Raw genomic sequence first — 17,663 nt, 5'->3', positions numbered from 1 at the left:
TGTTTTCTAATCCGGTTGGTATAATATGTTCATAAAACATATAGTTGATCAGGCCGTCAAAATTAAGAAACTTGCATGAGAATGACAACTAGAAAGTATTTACAGTTGATCTGAGCCGGCGAAACTTTTTTTTTTTTTTTTTGAACACCAGCCGGCGAAACTATAGTTGCATATCATAGGCTAAGAATCAACACGTGGCCGGACAACACAAAGACTAGACCCCACATATGTTGGTTCACCAACCCCCATGGACCCTATAGCTGACGAGTCCACATCATAAATTTCTTCCTTTTAAAGCTTACAAAATTCTTTTTTATTTGTCATTGGTTTAAAAGTGATATTCATTCTTCTTCTTTTTTTTTGCTAAATATTCATTCTTTCTTTCTCATTTAATTTTATATTTGAAAATGATTATCATAAACTGAAAGATCAAATTAAGAACGTCGAACAAATTCACATAATTTCACATAATTTATAATAAATGAGAGCCGCATATATAAGAAGAAAAAAAATATTTTCTAGAAGTTACCTTATTTCAACGACCAAAGAATTAAAAGCTTTGACTAATTTTGTTAAAAATACACAAATTCACACTAAAACTGCCCCCGTACGTTATGTACAAGAACCAATTATTTTACCACACATACATACATACGCACGCTTTTGGTTTCCAACTTTCTCTATATATAATAGTAACACACACGCATAATCGGCAACAGGGTGCAAAGAAAAGCAAGAAAGCATTACAAACAGAGAAAGAAATCAAGAATGGGGAAAATGGAGGTAGAGAGGAAAACAACAGGCTGGGCTGCGAGAGACCCATCTGGGTTACTCTCTCCTTACACTTACACTCTCAGGTTCATTTTTCTCTCCTTTCGATCTATGATATGAATCTTTCTTGGTTTGAATCTGATCGTATATGCTTACAGAGAGACAGGACCAGAGGATGTTCACATAAGAATCATATGCTGTGGAATCTGCCACACAGATCTTCATCAAACCAAAAACGATCTTGGCATGTCAAACTACCCCATGGTTCCTGGGTAACTCTTCTTTCTTGATCTCCTTATAGCCAAGAAAACATAGAATGAATCTGAAAATTGAGTTGATCATGTTCTTTAGGCACGAGGTTGTTGGGGAAGTTGTGGAGGTGGGATCAGATGTGAGCAAGTTCACCGCAGGTGATATAGTTGGAGTTGGTTGTCTCGTTGGATGCTGCGGAGGTTGTAGCCCCTGCGAGAGAGATCTGGAACAGTATTGTCCCAAGAAGATATGGAGCTACAACGATGTTTACATCGATGGTCAACCTACACAAGGCGGTTTCGCTAGAGCCACCGTCGTTCACCAAAAGTAAACTTATTATTTTCTTTCCTAACGCTATGATTTTCTATACTATATAACTAATGATCTTTTAAAAAAAAAAAACTAATGATCTTTATTTAGTCTAGGTTTTATTGGAAAGATCATAGTAATTTGACCAGTTACAAAATGTTTAGCTGAAAATGTCATGTGTGTTTAAACTCTGTGATAATCTTGGTATTGTTCAACTAACGATCTTGGTTTTGTTCAACTACTGATTTTAATATGAAAACTACTAAAGATTAATATAGATATTAAAGATCATTAAGAAAATTTTCGTTAAAAATACAAAATAGGATTGAAATCAATATTAAATTATTATATATATAATCGAAATGCTATGTGCATATGAATTTGAATATTTTAAAATAACAATCGACCTTTCAAACCGGATCTTTAGGTTCTTGTGGAACACGTTAGGGTATGTATCGCTAAAGGGTCAATTTTGTGGTCAGGTTTGTGGTGAAGATTCCAGAAGGAATGGCTGTTGAGCAGGCGGCACCACTACTGTGCGCCGGTGTGACAGTGTACAGTCCACTGGCTCACTTCGGTCTGAAGCGACCAGGCCTAAGAGGAGGCATACTAGGGCTAGGTGGAGTTGGTCACATGGGTGTGAAAATAGCCAAAGCAATGGGTCACCATGTGACTGTCATAAGCTCATCAAACAAGAAGAAAGAAGAGGCTTTGAAAGATCTTGGAGCAGATGATTACGTGATCGGATCCGACCAATCGAAGATGAACGAATTGGCGGATTCAATGGATTACATAATCGACACGGTCCCTGTTCATCATGCACTTGAGCCTTACTTGTCTCTGCTTAGGCTTGATGGGAAACTCATACTCATGGGAGTCATAAGCAATCCATTACAGTTTCTCACTCCTATGGTTATGCTTGGTGAGTCAATTATAAAAACAAGAATTGAATAATATATAATAAACGGTTATAATTTTTGAGGTTTATTAATTTGGGTTATGATGATTATTTTAACTAGGGAGGAAAGTGATAACGGGGAGCTTCATTGGGAGCATGAAGGAAACAGAGGAGATGCTTGAGTTCTGTAAGGAGAAGGGTTTGAGTTCGATCATCGAAGTTGTGAAGATGGATTATGTGAACACTGCGTTTGAGAGACTCGAGAAGAACGATGTGCGTTATAGGTATAGAAAGATCAAGGAGATCATAAACATTATTGTTAATATTGTATATTTATTATATAAGATACTCATATATATTTGTATCTATCTAGTTTAGGAAACATCTGTAGTATAAATATATATGTAACTCTAACTATTATTCTTATGAGAGTCAATACAATATTCTTCCAATCATATACTCTCATCATTTTCTACATGGTATCAGAGCTACAATGATCTAACGATCTGTTTCGTTCCTGTTTTTCTTTTATTTTCTTCAAGCTACAGAGCTTCTTTATTTTTTTATTTCAAGCCGTTGAGCTTCTATTATATTTTCTGTTAAGCTATATGCTTCCGCCATTCATGTTCATGTGAACCTCTGAATCTAAGCCATTGAGCTTTTTGTTATTCAAGTCTACCATAGACCTCTGAATCCAAGACTAGTGCTTCTTTATATTCATGCCTCATTTTTATCTTTATAATTCTTAAGCCAACGTGGCTTCACTTCCAAAATCAAAGCTTAATGCTTCTTGTTTTGTTTTTCTTAAAGCCATGGAGCTTCTTATTATTCATATCTCCGAAGACCTCTGAATCTATTTCTTCTTTTTGTTAAAAAAAAAAAAGAAACGTTTTCTTTGTTCTATATTTTTTAGGTATTAGAAAAACAAATTTTTTTTTTTAAAAAAATATGGTTTTGTTACCAAGCCAAAGTGCTTCCTATCATCATTCATGCTCAATCAAACGTGCCTCTGAATCTATAAGCCTTCGACCTTCTATTTTCTGTTTCCAAGTCAAGGTGCTTCATCTCCAACAAGCAACACTCCCTCATGTAAGTGTTTGCGCTACACATAGTCAACGAGAACACAACCACCAAAGGAGGCACATCATTATCATCTCTGTCCATTCACCTCCTCACAACCAACACCACCGTCTTCACCTGCTGATCCAAATACTAAAATGGCATGATTACTGAGTCAATCTCAAGCAACTAATTCCGCTACAACTCCATTACCACCTTGAGATTGAGGGGGCGTATAGAAAGATCAAGGAGATCATAAACATTATTGTTAATATTGTATATTTATTATATAAGATACTCATATATATTTGTATCTATCTAGTTTAGGAAACATCTGTAGTATAAATATATATGTAACTCTAACTATTATTCTTATGAGAGTCAATACAATATTCTTCCAATCATATACTCTCATCATTTTCTACAATAGGTTCGTGGTTGATGTCGAAGGAAGCAAACTTGAGGCTTGAGTTACTTGAAATTATAACATCTTTTGTCCTTCTTTACAAACCGATGATAACATTTTATGTTTGTTTGTGAGCATAAAAATGATTTGGCGCTGCTTTTCATGTGAAAGCATATACTTATATTGGATTTAAAACGTCTTTGTTTGAGCATTTTTAATCATATGCTACTTCTTTGATGGGTTAAGTTACTGGCCTCGAGCACTTAATTCGGGTTGGAGCCAGTACTATATGATAATATTATTCGATTCAAAAGTGACTAAAAGCAAAAGCGAACTAAACATACGACTTAGACAAAAAAAAAATTGAAGCCGTTGATCATGCGGTTGTTGAGGAACATAAAGGTGATTCTTTGTTGCTTGATTTACAATATGGACCTTTGGTGATGTCATGTTTATCAAAGTAAGTGGTGGTTAGGTTAGTGGGGACTAATTGCAGCAACGTTGTTGAATTTCTATGTATTATATAATACACCCACAAGAACGTTGCTGTTGATTGTAAATTTTAATACACAATGGGTGGTGCAGATAGGTCAATAATGCGTAGTTGGTAAATAAAGACACGCATCTCAGTGCTATACTGCTATGTGACAACTTTTGGACCAGACCATCGAGTATGGCAAGAATATTTACGTTTAAAGTTAGAGATAATTCATTACACTTTTAGCTTGTTTCTATGATTCCTCTTCCTCTTCCTCTTCCTCTTCCTCTTCCTCTTTTATATATTTTTACGACAAGTGGCTGGGCGAATATCTTGATATTTCTAAATATTCAGATGCAAATTAGATATTTTAAAAGAACTACATACTAAATAACTTTACTACCTACCACAATTTGCAAAATGATTTTAATACGATATTCATTTGTAAGATATTTACTGATTGTATATAAAGTTGCAATTCTTTTCCTTCAAATGTCACAATTTTTTTTTTTAAAATGGCAAATTTATACAAGATTGACGCAAATTGTTAAAACCATGTACGACAAATAATCCTTTGCCGCCCATGTTTCTGATACATAATTCTAATTTAAAAGAAAATGTAATTTAAAAGGTCTAATTTACTTATACTCCATTTAAGCTTTAGAACATTGATTAGAATCATTATAGCTAACATATATACAAGGTAATATGGTGGATCAGTCCCAAAAAAGTACTATTATAAAAGAGGAGGTGACATCGATCTTTTACTCTAAAACGCATGTGATCCAATTTATGGGGGACGAAATGGGCCACAGGTCTTTAAAGAAAAAAGGAGAACGGGCCCGAAACTAAGGCATTATTGCTCTACTTCACAGGCCTTTAACCATTTTTAATTTTGGATTTAGATTTTAACCCTCGTCCTCTTATTTTATTATTGTAGATTTTTTCGTGGTCTCTCGTCCCTTCTCTGTCCCGTATACTATATTTGTAAAGTGATTTTACCACATATCATCTTTACAATCAATTTCACAAAACAAATATGACATAGTTACTAAAATTGATGACATGATTTCCGAAAAATATGACATGGATAATTTTATTTAATATTGATTTATATTTTTGACAAACTTATTAGAATATGATAATAATTCATATATTACATTTAATATTGATATTTATTTTTGGTAAATTTTTTTTTAAATATGGTAATAGCTCATACATCATTTATAAAATAAATATATTCATATATAACATTTCAAATTTTGAAATATTATTACTTTTGTATAATTATACAATTTGTATTACCGAAGTTTTCAAAAATTTCTACAATTAAAAAAAAAAAATCTAATCGTAAGATCATTAGTATCTTATATATCTACAAATTTTATAAATATTGTTTAGGCTAAATTTTTGATAATTATACAATTTTATATTATTTTTGTTAGTTTTATACAAATTGATTTAATATATATCAAATCTATATTAAATATTAGTAAGAAAATAGTAAAATATATAACATTTAATAAATTTTATTTTTAATTTTTAAATATAAATTAGATTTAAAAAAAAATTTATTTTCACATGGTGCAGGAAAACACCTAGTAAATTATATATACACATAAAAGGGTATATACTCTTTAAGATGCGTATGAGTCCGCTCCTTCCGTATTCTCTGTCTGAATTTGGGTGCTTTTCTTCTCTGTCGGGATTCTAGGTTTCAGAAATTATAATTATTTTGAAAAAAATAATTCCACTTTGGGTTTCACAAAATTATTGGGGGTTCTCTTTTTTATTTGTTCGTAGCGTATACACTGATTCAAGTATTTTATTTTCTTCTTTAATAAAACAAACAAGAAGTGTACTTTAATAATGCGGCAATGCCGTACGATAAGACAATGTATAATATTCCCTCAGTTAAGCGTGGATTTTTTTCGCATTTTCACGCATATTAATTAAACACGTTGAATTGCTATAATAAATGTATGTTTTCTATAATTTTCAGTTTTCAGTAATTTTTAACCAATAATAATTCAATAAACTCAATTAATTTTTTTGAAATTTATAATTTTTTATAGAAAACACAAAAATACATCTTTCTGAAAAAAAAAAAAAAAAAGTCTATCATTAAAGAACAAGGGAGTATGAATTTTTATGGTAATAAAAAAAAGGAAACAGGTCAAAAGAAGCCACTCAAAAGATGGCAAGTGTCAAGATACGACAAGCGATCTATGTTTAAAATAGTAAGAAGCCTTTTGCCCTAAATTCCCAAACTAGCCATATGTTCTTTCCTTTTGTGGGCTCTTCTCAGCTCTCTGCTCTGTCTCTTTCTTTCTATTTCGAATTTCGATCACAAAACCCACATTGATTTTCTTCTCGAGCAGATCTAGCGCGATCTGTTTTTCTCCAGTTAGATTCTTTGAAGAAGGTAATGATTATATATTTTCGATTTTGAATTTATCTCAGCCTGGGTTTGCGCGGAGTTGACGATGTTTTGTGTGAATGATGTGATGGATTGGATTTAAAAAGCGGTGAGAAAATGGGAAGGGGAAAGATCGCGATTAAGAGGATCGATAACTCGACGAGTCGTCAGGTGACTTTCTCCAAGAGAAGGAACGGCTTGTTGAAGAAAGCCAAGGAGCTTGCGATTCTCTGCGATGCTGAGGTTGGTGTTATCATCTTCTCCAGCACTGGCAGGCTCTACGATTTCTCCAGCTCCAGGTATCACTTGTTATCTCTTTGGTTGACTTTTTGATGTTATTGATTACTCCATCCATGATCCACCGACGGTTTTGTTGACCACAAACCAATCCTAAATCTCCAGTTTTTTAATTCGATTTTTGTTTTCTGCAAATTCAATTCACTGAAGATTGACATAAACACCATCTTAGTCTTATGGCAATGGCTGAAATTCTTACATCACTTGATTGGTTGACTATCTACATATATGAGAGTTGAAAAAGAAAACAAGGCCAGTACGGTTGTGTTTAAGAGTCATAGAATATATGAGTTCTGTAACGTAATATGAGATTTTGATTTATGGTTTGTATATTATGTATGTTTCGATGCAGGACAGGACAAAAGTAAATTGGATAGGACTAGAATGATAGAGATTTGTGTGGAGTGTATAGATCATAAGGTGGACTTGTAGTGTTCTCTCAAAACCTTACTAAATTTAGTATAAACTATATTCGCATGGAAAAAGGGGTAGAAAGTGGTTAGAAGGGCAGAAGAAACTCTAAACTCTTCTTTGGTTTGGTTCTTAGAAAAAGAGTCGTCTCTCTTTCACTATTTACTTTTTTTCTTTATTGGCAACTAGTTGGTGGGTTTGATGTACCTAAAATGAGCTGCATTATTTTTATGGTTAATATATTAATACACTAGTGGGGGAATCATTTTTGCTTTCGTGGTCATCCATAATCTATCTTTTTCCTATATAATTTATCCAATATTGGAAAGAAACCATTCCATTTAAATGCTCAACTTGGTCATTGTTTAGTTATATATAAAAGTATATTCTTTCTTTTTGGAAAAAGACATTATACATATCAATCATCAAATCCCTTCTGATTTTCTACTTTAGAAGGAGTTCACTGAAGTAAAAAGAAAATAAACTATAGAGTATAGAGTAAAAACTAAAAAGATTGTCAGAAATAAATGTAGATCCAGAAGAGTTGATGGTTCCATGAGATTTAAATAGAAGAGGCAATGGTTCTAAAGGGTCCTACACATTTATGTTTCACTAGTTCATACTTGCCAGCTGACAACAATAATAACTGAACTCTGGTTTGGTGATTTGAGTTGGCCACTTGTACATAAGTTTGGTCTTGTTTCTTTCATTCTCTACTTAAGCTTCATGCAACATCATGTTATGTTTAGAGTATGGAGAATCTGTATTTTTGGTACAGAGAATTAATTTCCACGTTGGTAAAATTGGCTTAGGGTAGTTTAAGTAAAAGTTTTGTCACCGAAGATATGTAAGGAGAAATGATGCAGTTGATGTTGCTCGAGTTACCTTACCTGCCAAACTCACTCCTGCAGATATACAACTTAACCTTCTTCTTTTTTTGGCAGCATGAAGTCGGTAATAGAGAGATACAGAGATGCCAAATGTGACACCAATTCGGAAATGAACCCAGCTTCAGAAATCAAGGTATTCCTCTTTTGGTTCAATGTTTATTAGTCCTCTCTATGAATTTCAACGAATACTTGATGCAGTTAATACTCTAAATGAATTACGAATAGACCAAACAAGTAACATAGTAAAACAAAGAGATAGTTACTTACTTGGTGCTTTTTATAATGTTAGTTTGCTACAGCTTCGTTAGCCTATTTCAACTTTTGACTCCTCTCAAGATGCACCTGAACATAAGATTACATACATTATATTGCATTATCTTTTTCAAGAATCCATTCTAGACTTGATAAGTGTTAATTCCGTAAAAAACTTGTTTTCTCAGTTTCCGTCACCTGAAAATAATTCTGCTATATTATAGTTTTGGCAAAATGAGGCTGCGATTCTGAAGCGACAGCTACATAACTTGCAAGAAAACCACCGGTATGTTTTTGCATCCTCTGAGTTCGTCAAATACTACATGACATGATGTACTAAAAATGTAAGGCTATAAGATTTTGCGGAAAATCAAAACTATTCTAGCATTTGCATTTTTTCAATAGGAATTGTGGATATTAAAAATAAAATAGCAAACTGTTTTACCACCTCTTAAGGACTTTACAATGATGCTGGATATCTTCTCCAAAATCACCATTGTTATCTCCGCAAACTCGTGAGTTATATCTCCACACATCTAGAGTTGTAGACCATCGACAAGAAGTGAATAACCAAACACTTCCACTTTCCCTATCTCTTTTCTTTTTGTTTGGATGAATTAGGAAAGGTATATAATTACTCTAGAAAAGTTTGCATATTCAAAAGTGATGGGAAAGAGCTTGTAATTGATAGGCAAATGATGGGTGAAGAGCTCTCTGGACTAAGTGTGGAAGATCTTCAGAAACTGGAGAATCAGCTTGAGATGAGCCTTGGCGACGTACGAATGAAAAAGGTATTTGATGTTGTGGTAAATAAGTCAACCTTTTCATGTACTTAATGGCTGTACTCTTTATCTACTCTTTTCTTTTATTGACGTTTGTAGGAGCAAATGTTAGTCGAAGAAATAAAAGAACTCAACCGAGAGGTGGGACTCTGATTAGGCATTTCCACATTATTTGATTCCTACAAATTGCTAATTCTTATATTTTTTATTGCAGGGTAATCTCGTGCACCAAGAGAATTTAGAGCTCCACAAGAAAGTAAACGTAATGCACCAGCAGAACATGGAGTTACATAAGAAGGTATCTTCGATTTGGGGAGGCGGAATCATCTCTGAAAACGCTGCAACATGCTTATTATTTCTTCTAAATTGAGGATAATATGTAAACTGGCTACTACTTGCAGGTTTCAGAGGTTGAGAGTGTGAAAAGCGCAGACAAAACTTCTCTTCTCACAAATGGTCTAGACATGGGAGGTAACTCGAGCGAACATGTCCATCTTCAGCTCAGCCAACCCCAGCAGCATGATGAGACACGTTCCAAAGCTATCCAACTAAGCTATTTTTCTTTCATTGCGTAACATAGCTCAATTTGACCTTAGCAGCTTGCCATTGAATAAACAAAGCAAACACAAACATGATCAGAGATTGTAATCACATCTCGATCAGAAACCAGCTTTTGTATTTTTATTGTAGTTTCTCTGCGAAGAACATTGGTTTGGCGTTTATGCATGTACTGTGATGGACCTGATGGTCAAAGAATGTAGTGTTTTTTTTTTCCTCAGGTTCGGAGAAGCCTATCTATATTTATACTGTATTATTTTTTCAAAGATATTTCTTTTGCATATAGATAATCAATGTTCTATACAAAAACAAAATAAAACTTGGCATTGATTTTAGAGAAATTAGGCGCTATACACACGGAAATCGCTGAAATTAGAGAACTACCATTTCACCTTTTACATTACTGTACCTTTTTTTTATATACCGAAAGACCCCTACAGCGCCTAATACCATAGCACACGCAGCTGGCAAAATTGATGTCAGACACTAGTATAGGGCGAGACCTATCACACGACATCACTTGTACTACCAAGATCTTCCCAAATGACACTGGGGGCAATTGAAGAGCCTTGAATTACTTCTTTTGTCAGTTTAATAGGACGATTGTAAAGTCTCCACCTTCTAGTCACCGTTATCAGTTCTCATTCTTGAAGTAGTTACAAAACTATTTTTCTCTCCAAAAGTCTCCAAAAATCTCAGAAGTTCCCAACAGACGAAATGGAAGAGATACAGATTCCAGAACGCATGTTTGCCGCTGGTGAAAAACCTGCTGGAGAGAGAGTGAACACCTACCACAAACCCAAGAGAATTGATTCCATAATTGAAGTCTTGGAACCTGATGAAGTCGAGTTTATGCGGAATACAACCTTTGGGAAGATCATTTCGCAAGCAGAAAACCCTTCGTTTTCAGGTACCTTTGGTCAGTTCGTCATTGTGCGTATGCTCTGGGTGAAGAAAAAATACGAGATCTGGTTCTTGTTCGCTGGTAAACCTATTAGGATGTCTCTTCAAGAGTTTGCTCATGTAACTGGGCTTAATTGCAACAAGATTATCAAAAAGAACATCAAAAGGAAGAAGAATCCTATTACAGAGAAGCTATATTGGGGTGAACTCTTTGGGTCTCTCAAGTTCTGTCCAGTTGATGCAGCGATAGAAATGCTGAAAAAGAAGAAGGTTAAAGACCGCGAGATGCGGCTGAAGTATGCATGTCTTGCATTCACGTCATGCTTTTTACTTCCGACATCTCACCTCCCCCGTATTATCCCAGAGCACGTTGAATTGATTCGTGACTTCAGTGAGTTTCTTGCTTATCCCTGGGGGAGAGTAACATTTGAGATGCTGGTAACTGGAATCAAGAAGAAAGACGAAATCTTACTCTCCCAATCCAGCATTGCATTGCCTGGATTCGTAGATGCCATTCAACTTGTATTCATGGCTGCCGTTCCTCAGATTAAAGAGGTTGTCCCGCAGTCAGAACCTGTTGTTGTGATTGAGTCTGACAGTGAATCTGAGTCGGGATGTAATGACACTGAAGCTGAAGTAGAAGAAGAAACAGATGCCCCAGCGCCACAGCCCAAGACGGTCTGATACTATGTCAACCCAACTCACGCCAGAGACCTAGATGAGGAGGCAAAGGTTAGCTTGCTTTTTAAAACTTAGACCATCTGTCGATACATGGTGGTTGTTAAGATTGATATGTGTTAAATAACTGTAGTACTAGGCAAGAGAAAAGATAGATGCTAAGTTTAAAAATATAACTTAGCGACAAGTAATTGGTATTAATATTATTGTCTGCTAACCTGCTCTAATCCCCTACATCATTCTATATGTGACTGCACTACTAGGGGTAACCATACCCTATAACACTTAACGATCACATGTTTTATTATAAGTCAACATATTAAGTGGCTACTAAGCTTATAAATATATAGTAGTAGGTAGTATCAGCGTCACCATTGACACATACCACTAAAATGATCAGCTGCTTATTTATTTTCTATGCATTTCAGACGGAGGTCATATCCATGATTGAGGATACTACACACTCGCGTAATCAGTTGGAGTGGGATGACGAGGTCGACGATGAGACTGTCGATAACCTTGTCCGCCTAATTCAAAATGGCAAAGTTTTCAACAAGGCAATGTTTGTTGGGGGCTTAACCGGCATCGATCTGTCTCGTATGAGGGCTGAAAAGAAACAAAAAGAAAAAGAGGGTAAAGATAAAAAGGAACCAGAGAGCCTACCCGACGTTCTCGCTACGGATGCAGTTGACATTGGTGCTTCCAGCCGTATTGCAAACTTTATTGCAGGCATAATTAACAAGAAAATCGCGGATGCTTTATCATGGGAAGCTGCAAAAATCGAGCAGATTCTTGGCAAAGTTATTATAGCTCAACGTGAGAAGATGGAGGGTGCAGTGATTCGGAGCATCATTGGTTTTCTTGGAAAACAAATGTCTACCGCAGTGCGCGAGGAAGACACTAGTGGGAGAGGACAGAGCGGGAGAGAAAATGTTGACGCTGCCAATTCTGCGGGACCGTTGCTATCACCTAAAGAACATGGAAATCAATCAGGTGGGGCGTGGTCGCCACTAACAAGGAAAGAGCCATTGCTACACGGTGAGGACAACGATAGCCAATTACGAGCGGACGAGGTAATAAACAAGGTGATCAATGATGTTCAAGAGTTCTCAATCCCAAATGATGTAAGTATATGGTGGTTTATTACAACTGCTACACTTTATATGTAGTCATTATTATAATTAATAGGTCCTACCCTCTTACAGTTAACGGCAACAGAGAATAGTCACAACCTCCCTTTGGGCGTAGCTACAGATCACGAAAGCGTGGAACATGTTGTGGTTACGGAAGTGGAAGGATTTAACGTCACCCCCATAGTATCTCAGGAGCACACATCCCGCATTGCTCAACTGCCTACAGTCGATGAAGAAGAGACACTAGCCGACACCGAGGTATGCTCACGCCCAAATTAGATCATAAACATTCACGTAGTTGCTAATTAATTTTAGCTTGGAAGCTGAGTACATAAAGTTACCATTTTCCCAGATCGAATTCATTTTATCTCTGATCGAATTACCGTCATTCTCACTGGGACTATCGCAGGAGAATGTCGGAGGCATTGATATTAAACAAAGAAAATCGGTCGCCCCACATCATACCTTTATCAAAAGACTTCATTCCATTGGCCCCCTAATAACCTTACACCTTCTCATATTGGCATTTTACAGGTGGCACAGTTGTGATCCGCTCCACCGCACCTCCTACAAGTACTTGGGCGACGCCAACGGAGACCACTCTGCATAATCAAACCAGTGTGTCAAGATATAGTAATAAGGACCGATAAACAAATTAACTGTTAAACTAGAATGTAAATTTTCCAAAAATTGTTAACTCCCTTACTTTGAATTCACCACGCGAGAAGATCCTTGTCTTCTTAGGCCTCCCTGGTGGGCGTCTTGTATTTGACGGTGCAAGGTTCAGCGCACCAAGAGTGTCAGCCTCAGCAGCTGGAGTCATATAATCACTGGTGGGATTGATGCTCATGGAGTAAGCAGCTGCCCAAGTGTTGCGCGTGAACTTCTCACCAACGAGAGCATCTATCCTGCGCTTTGAGTGCATCGCAGCAGCGACAGCATGCTCACAGGGGATCAAGAGTATATCAAACTCTAGGCAGCTACAAACCTTCTTATCAAGGTCAACCCTGAAAGGGTGTCCATCCATGCCACGAACCTCAAACTCACCCCCATTGATGTGACGGACAAGCAACCCCGTTGAAACACTGAAATTCTTGGACATCAGCTCTTCTACCTTTGGCGTCACAACACCGCTGCACCCAGCTGATGCCTCACGCCTTCCTGACAACCACCTCATCAGCATAGACCTAATGTAATCAAGCAGCACAACTATTGGATATCCCCTTGCTTCCGCCAAAGCGGCATTGAGTGACTCGGCTATGTTACTGGTCATAATATTGTAACGCAAGCCATGACAGTGGGACCGAGTCCAATGTTCGAAACCAACCCTGACTAGATAATCAGCACAGTTAATGTCGATCATCTTTATCTCATTGAAGTGCCTGTAGAAATCAGAGACACGGTAGGCCCTAGCTGCCTTCGAGACCAAGTAAGCTAGGTGCTTCTTCTTGAACATAGTGACGATGTTCCGCTGCAGATGGAGAAGACAAGCAAAATGCTTGGCTCGGGGGTACATCTGCACATAGCAATACATCCTGTTTCGTTTAGTCAATCATATAACTTAAGCGCTAATATTTTAGTTATCAGATAACCACGTCATTGAAATCCAAGTAATAGATCGTGATCGTACCTTCAGAAGAGCAGCGTAGATGGACTTGTGCCTGTCGGAGACAAAGACCAGATCATACCCATCCTCCACGACCTCCAAAATCTTTTGGAAGAACCAAGTCCAGGAGCTGTCGTTTTCTCCATCAACCACAACAAAGGCAATAGAGAAAATTTGGTAATTTCCGTCTTGCGCACTAGCAGTGAGTAAGCAGCCAACATACTTCCCTTTAAGGTGAGTGCCGTCTACTACAATCACCTTTCTCATGTAGCTATAACCCTTAACAGAAGCGGCAAGTGAGATGAAGAGATATTTGAAACGTTGGACGTCTCCAGCATCACGTGTTGTTTCTATAGCCACGACAGAACCAGGATTAGCGAGAGCCAACTGCTCCAGATAAGAAAGAAGCATCTTGTGGGCGTCCTTAGTGTTACCAAAGCCTTTCTCAATTGCAACTTCCCTAGATTTCCAAGCCTTCCAGTATGTTATGGGAACATGGTGATCAGTGCGCATGAACTCCCTAAGGGTTCATGGCTTAGGACCAACGCCAACACCAGCATACTTGTTCCGGACCATCTCACCTATCAGATTAGATGTCGCATGCCTCTTGAAGTCACCGCGCTCGTCTACAGTACAGTTATGCTCCTCATCCACACGCTTAATCTGGAACGTTGGACACCCGGCCAGCTTACTTGCGTACACTCTCCACTTGCAGTTGGTGCCCTTACACGCTAGCACCATTTTTCCAGGTTCTGATCGACGACAGACAAAGGGGAACTTTTTGGCCAACGCATACAGCGACATGTGTGTCTTGAAAGCAGTTCGATCCATGAAGACTTGCCTGACAAACAAATGTTGATTTCCTTCAGCAGCGGTATCTGTTCCAAATGAGGTTAAAATATAGATTACTGACAAGTTGTTGGGGTCCAAATAATTATACAAATAAGATGGTGTATGTACACTCACCTTCATCAGCGGAGTCATCATAGGGTAATGGATCTGCAAAGTTTGGGTTCCTACTAGGAGAGAGTGAACCACCGGAAGCGCTCACTTGTGTCTTATCAACAACACCCACCTCCGACACTTTTCCTTTACCCTTGGTAATGTAATCAAGTATAGACGGAGGCCTTTTTTGCTGTCCAACTGACAAGGTAACCGAAATTTTAATAACATACGTGTTAACATATATAACACAACTGCTAACATATAGACGTAGTAGCTATTGTAGTCCTTATAGCATACCTATTGTCAGGGCCAAACTCGGATTGGCAACAGGCTGATGAATGCCCTCCTTCAATCTTATCACTCCAGAACCAGCGATCGGGGGGAATGCATTCAGTGGAGCAGCTGAGGAGTCTGTTGATGATTCTGTTCCCTCGCTGTCTCCATAGCATTAGCAAATGGAGGCTTCCCTTGGGTTAACCGAGGGCTTCTCAGTTGTGTGGTATTGTCATCATCCGTGCACACGCCTAGGAGAGACTGCTGACCAGTTGTCATTTCCCCCTGGCCAAGAATACTTTCCCAATACGCAGCACCATCCGTTAAACCACCACGATATTCATTCACACCCCTCAGTGGTAGATGACTAACATCAGAGATACCACATAAAGGGTTCACATTAACATCTAAGTTTCCACTTGAACTCCCGATAATTGTATAGTTATCCCTCCTCTGGAAAAGATAACGTGCAACTACATTGTTGCCTATAGTCACCATTAGCTTCAAATCTTGGATTTCAAGTCTCACCGACATGAATAGATCCACATCTCCATCCTCCCTGACATCCACCGGTGGCCATGCCACATCTGCGGGGATCCTCATCCACTCCGGAAACTCAAAAGTCAGGCACACTGCGGTTTCTGTTCCTACACTGTATCGTGTTCGCACAAGATCCATCAGAGATGCGTAAGTCTGGTTCTCGTGAACCATGACGTCGTATCTTCGCTCCGTCGGATCTTCCAGGAACAGCCAACCACGAATTCCAACTTGTTTCCACACACCAACAATTCCACACACCAACAACCAGTTTACTAACTGGCCCATTATGAACCACTTATCTGCAATTTTGAGTACAAACAAGTCATTGTGTTGTTAATTTCCTAGGATTTTGCAGACAACAAAATTAATATCAGGCACAATTTTATGTTAGATGTAAACACTATGATCTTCAAAAAAAAAGACAACATGACAAATTGGTGACATTGAAGCAACAAGTTTCATCTGTACAAAAAATCACTTTAATGGTAGAAGACAAAAAAAGAACAAAACAATATCTGAACGATAACGAATATTCACAATGTCTGAAATCATCTTTAATGGGTAAAAAAAAAAAAAAATGAATAAACCTAAATCTGGAAGATAACGTCTACTCAAAAAGTCTGAAATCATCTTTAATGGTAGAAAACAAAAGATAAAAACATACCTAAATTGGAAGGATAACGACTACTGTAAAAGGAGACTACTTTATGCAACACTCTCGCTTTAACAGTCTTCGTTCTCTTTCTATAAAACAAGTTGACATTTATCGATTTGGAGGACTCCATTAAATAGAGAATCCGAAACCATACACTGTTTTCGTTAACCTCTAAATCCTGCCATTCTCTGCTACACATAGATATTTTCCAGATTTCCTGCAAATTTCATAGTGTACCTTGCACATTGCTGTAGCAAAACGAGTGGAAGGGAAAGAAAATAGCTGGAAACCTTATATTTATCCGCAACCCTAAGATTGTACTGGAAAGATCATACCAAATCTATCTCTCCCCACGCTGTGATCGTACTTCCCTTGGCGGTAGGGGTATTTCCGTCATGACACACACAATGGGATACATTGTTTGTGGGGTTTTCAGGCTTTAGGGTAGTTTTCCAATTTCGAGTCCACTAAGGTATATTGGGCCAATACTCTCTTGATTTTAAGTTTTAACAAATGTAACAGTATATAAAGCTTGCGCGGCTGCATAGTAGTAAGGGGTTTTTGACAGGTTGACCTACCAAAAAAAAAACAATGCATCTTAAAGCAGATGCAAACACACAAAAAGCAAACCTTTCACGTGCCATAAATTAAACATACGTCACAGCCACCAGTATATCCTTTGAAATATTCCCCACGAGTAAAACTGCAGTAAAACTTGACCACCAACTAAATAAAGTTATTGTACATTACTCTTTTTGGAAGTTTTATATACTCTGTACAACTCAAATTCAATTCCATTTTGAAGTCTTCAGCTACTTTTCAATTGCTTTGCAACTCTCTCTCTAGTGCATACATACCTCGTTTTAGTAGTGAAACCCTTGTTACTATTTGGGTTCATACAAGTACAGTCGCTTAAAAAATCATTAATCGATTGTTAAGTTGTAGTGTGATTAGCATGTCGCATCTCTCATATTCAACATTTGTTTTATAGGTACACCTAAATTGCTGCTTCAAAGTTACTAAAAATAATTAAAAAGTGATTTGAGTTAAAATAAAATTCAATTGAATAAAAGCTAAAATCATATGCAAAGTTTAAGATCTGGAAAAAATCTTGGAAGCTGTAAAATATTTCTCCCGGGAGATAGATA

The 17,663-nt window shown here is 37.2% G+C and overlaps 4 protein-coding genes across 5 annotated transcripts; 3 read left to right on the top strand and 1 right to left on the bottom strand.

The window, feature by feature from the left end:
- Positions 1-601: 601 nt before the first annotated feature.
- Positions 602-3,932, top strand: LOC111208207 (cinnamyl alcohol dehydrogenase 5). The gene is made up of 6 exons (XM_048763348.1): positions 602-857; positions 930-1,043; positions 1,123-1,350; positions 1,815-2,254; positions 2,352-2,514; positions 3,720-3,932. The coding sequence occupies exons 1-6, from the start codon at positions 769-771 to the stop codon at positions 3,757-3,759; spliced, it is 1,074 nt and encodes a 357-aa protein (XP_048619305.1). The 5' UTR covers positions 602-768; the 3' UTR covers positions 3,760-3,932.
- Positions 3,933-6,424: 2,492 nt separating this feature from the next.
- LOC106393975 (agamous-like MADS-box protein AGL16) lies at positions 6,425-10,002 on the top strand. The gene is made up of 8 exons (XM_013834609.3): positions 6,425-6,598; positions 6,700-6,891; positions 8,245-8,323; positions 8,667-8,728; positions 9,134-9,233; positions 9,324-9,365; positions 9,439-9,522; positions 9,626-10,002. Exons 2-8 carry the CDS (start codon positions 6,710-6,712, stop codon positions 9,797-9,799), a joined length of 723 nt encoding a protein of 240 aa, XP_013690063.2. The 5' UTR covers positions 6,425-6,598; positions 6,700-6,709; the 3' UTR covers positions 9,800-10,002.
- Positions 10,003-10,200: 198 nt separating this feature from the next.
- On the top strand, positions 10,201-13,235 carry LOC111208220. 2 transcript variants are annotated; one of them, XM_022707109.2, is made up of 4 exons: positions 10,201-11,417; positions 11,792-12,487; positions 12,569-12,754; positions 13,031-13,235. In XM_022707109.2, exons 2-4 carry the CDS (start codon positions 11,807-11,809, stop codon positions 13,043-13,045), a joined length of 882 nt encoding a protein of 293 aa, XP_022562830.1. In that variant the 5' UTR covers positions 10,201-11,417; positions 11,792-11,806; the 3' UTR covers positions 13,046-13,235. The 2 variants fall into 2 exon arrangements, with proteins under 2 accessions (XP_022562830.1, XP_022562829.1); XM_022707108.2 differs by having other exon boundaries at positions 12,569-13,235.
- LOC106437424 lies at positions 12,457-17,447 on the bottom strand. Its single transcript, XM_022707107.2, has 6 exons — positions 16,525-17,447; positions 15,345-16,159; positions 15,069-15,245; positions 14,127-14,980; positions 13,203-14,012; positions 12,457-13,098 (listed from the first exon to the last, which is right to left on the bottom strand). The coding sequence occupies exons 4-6, from the start codon at positions 14,613-14,615 to the stop codon at positions 13,012-13,014; spliced, it is 1,386 nt and encodes a 461-aa protein (XP_022562828.1). The 5' UTR covers positions 14,616-14,980; positions 15,069-15,245; positions 15,345-16,159; positions 16,525-17,447; the 3' UTR covers positions 12,457-13,011.
- Between the last annotated feature and the right edge of the window lie 216 nt (positions 17,448-17,663).

This window comes from Brassica napus, chromosome C7 (assembly GCF_020379485.1).
Source record: "Brassica napus cultivar Da-Ae chromosome C7, Da-Ae, whole genome shotgun sequence".
Taxonomy (NCBI): domain Eukaryota; kingdom Viridiplantae; phylum Streptophyta; class Magnoliopsida; order Brassicales; family Brassicaceae; genus Brassica; species Brassica napus.
The sequence above is the reverse complement of the archived record's forward strand: the minus strand, read 5'-3'. Positions and strand labels throughout refer to the sequence as shown.

What these genes read in the sequence shown, in the direction of transcription:
- LOC111208207 (XM_048763348.1), top strand. Translation starts at nt 769, where the DNA reads ATGGGGAAAATGGAGGTAGAGAGGAAAACAACAGGCTGGGCTGCGAGA. An exon ending in AACTACCCCATGGTTCCTGG is followed by an intron (nt 1,044 to 1,122) that starts GTAACTCTTCTT and finishes CATGTTCTTTAG; the next exon opens with GCACGAGGTTGTTGGGGAAG. An exon ending in CACTCCTATGGTTATGCTTG is followed by an intron (nt 2,255 to 2,351) that starts GTGAGTCAATTA and finishes TATTTTAACTAG; the next exon opens with GGAGGAAAGTGATAACGGGG.
- LOC106393975 (XM_013834609.3), top strand. Translation starts at nt 6,710, where the DNA reads ATGGGAAGGGGAAAGATCGCGATTAAGAGGATCGATAACTCGACGAGT. An exon ending in ACCCAGCTTCAGAAATCAAG is followed by an intron (nt 8,324 to 8,666) that starts GTATTCCTCTTT and finishes GCTATATTATAG; the next exon opens with TTTTGGCAAAATGAGGCTGC. An exon ending in GCGACGTACGAATGAAAAAG is followed by an intron (nt 9,234 to 9,323) that starts GTATTTGATGTT and finishes TGACGTTTGTAG; the next exon opens with GAGCAAATGTTAGTCGAAGA.
- LOC111208220 (XM_022707108.2), top strand. Translation starts at nt 11,807, where the DNA reads ATGATTGAGGATACTACACACTCGCGTAATCAGTTGGAGTGGGATGAC. An exon ending in AGTTCTCAATCCCAAATGAT is followed by an intron (nt 12,488 to 12,568) that starts GTAAGTATATGG and finishes ACCCTCTTACAG; the next exon opens with TTAACGGCAACAGAGAATAG.
- LOC106437424 (XM_022707107.2), bottom strand. Translation starts at nt 14,615, where the DNA reads ATGCGCACTGATCACCATGTTCCCATAACATACTGGAAGGCTTGGAAA. An exon ending in TCTACGCTGCTCTTCTGAAG is followed by an intron (nt 14,013 to 14,126) that starts GTACGATCACGA and finishes TGCTATGTGCAG; the next exon opens with ATGTACCCCCGAGCCAAGCA. An exon ending in TCTCGCGTGGTGAATTCAAA is followed by an intron (nt 13,099 to 13,202) that starts GTAAGGGAGTTA and finishes TTGATTATGCAG; the next exon opens with AGTGGTCTCCGTTGGCGTCG.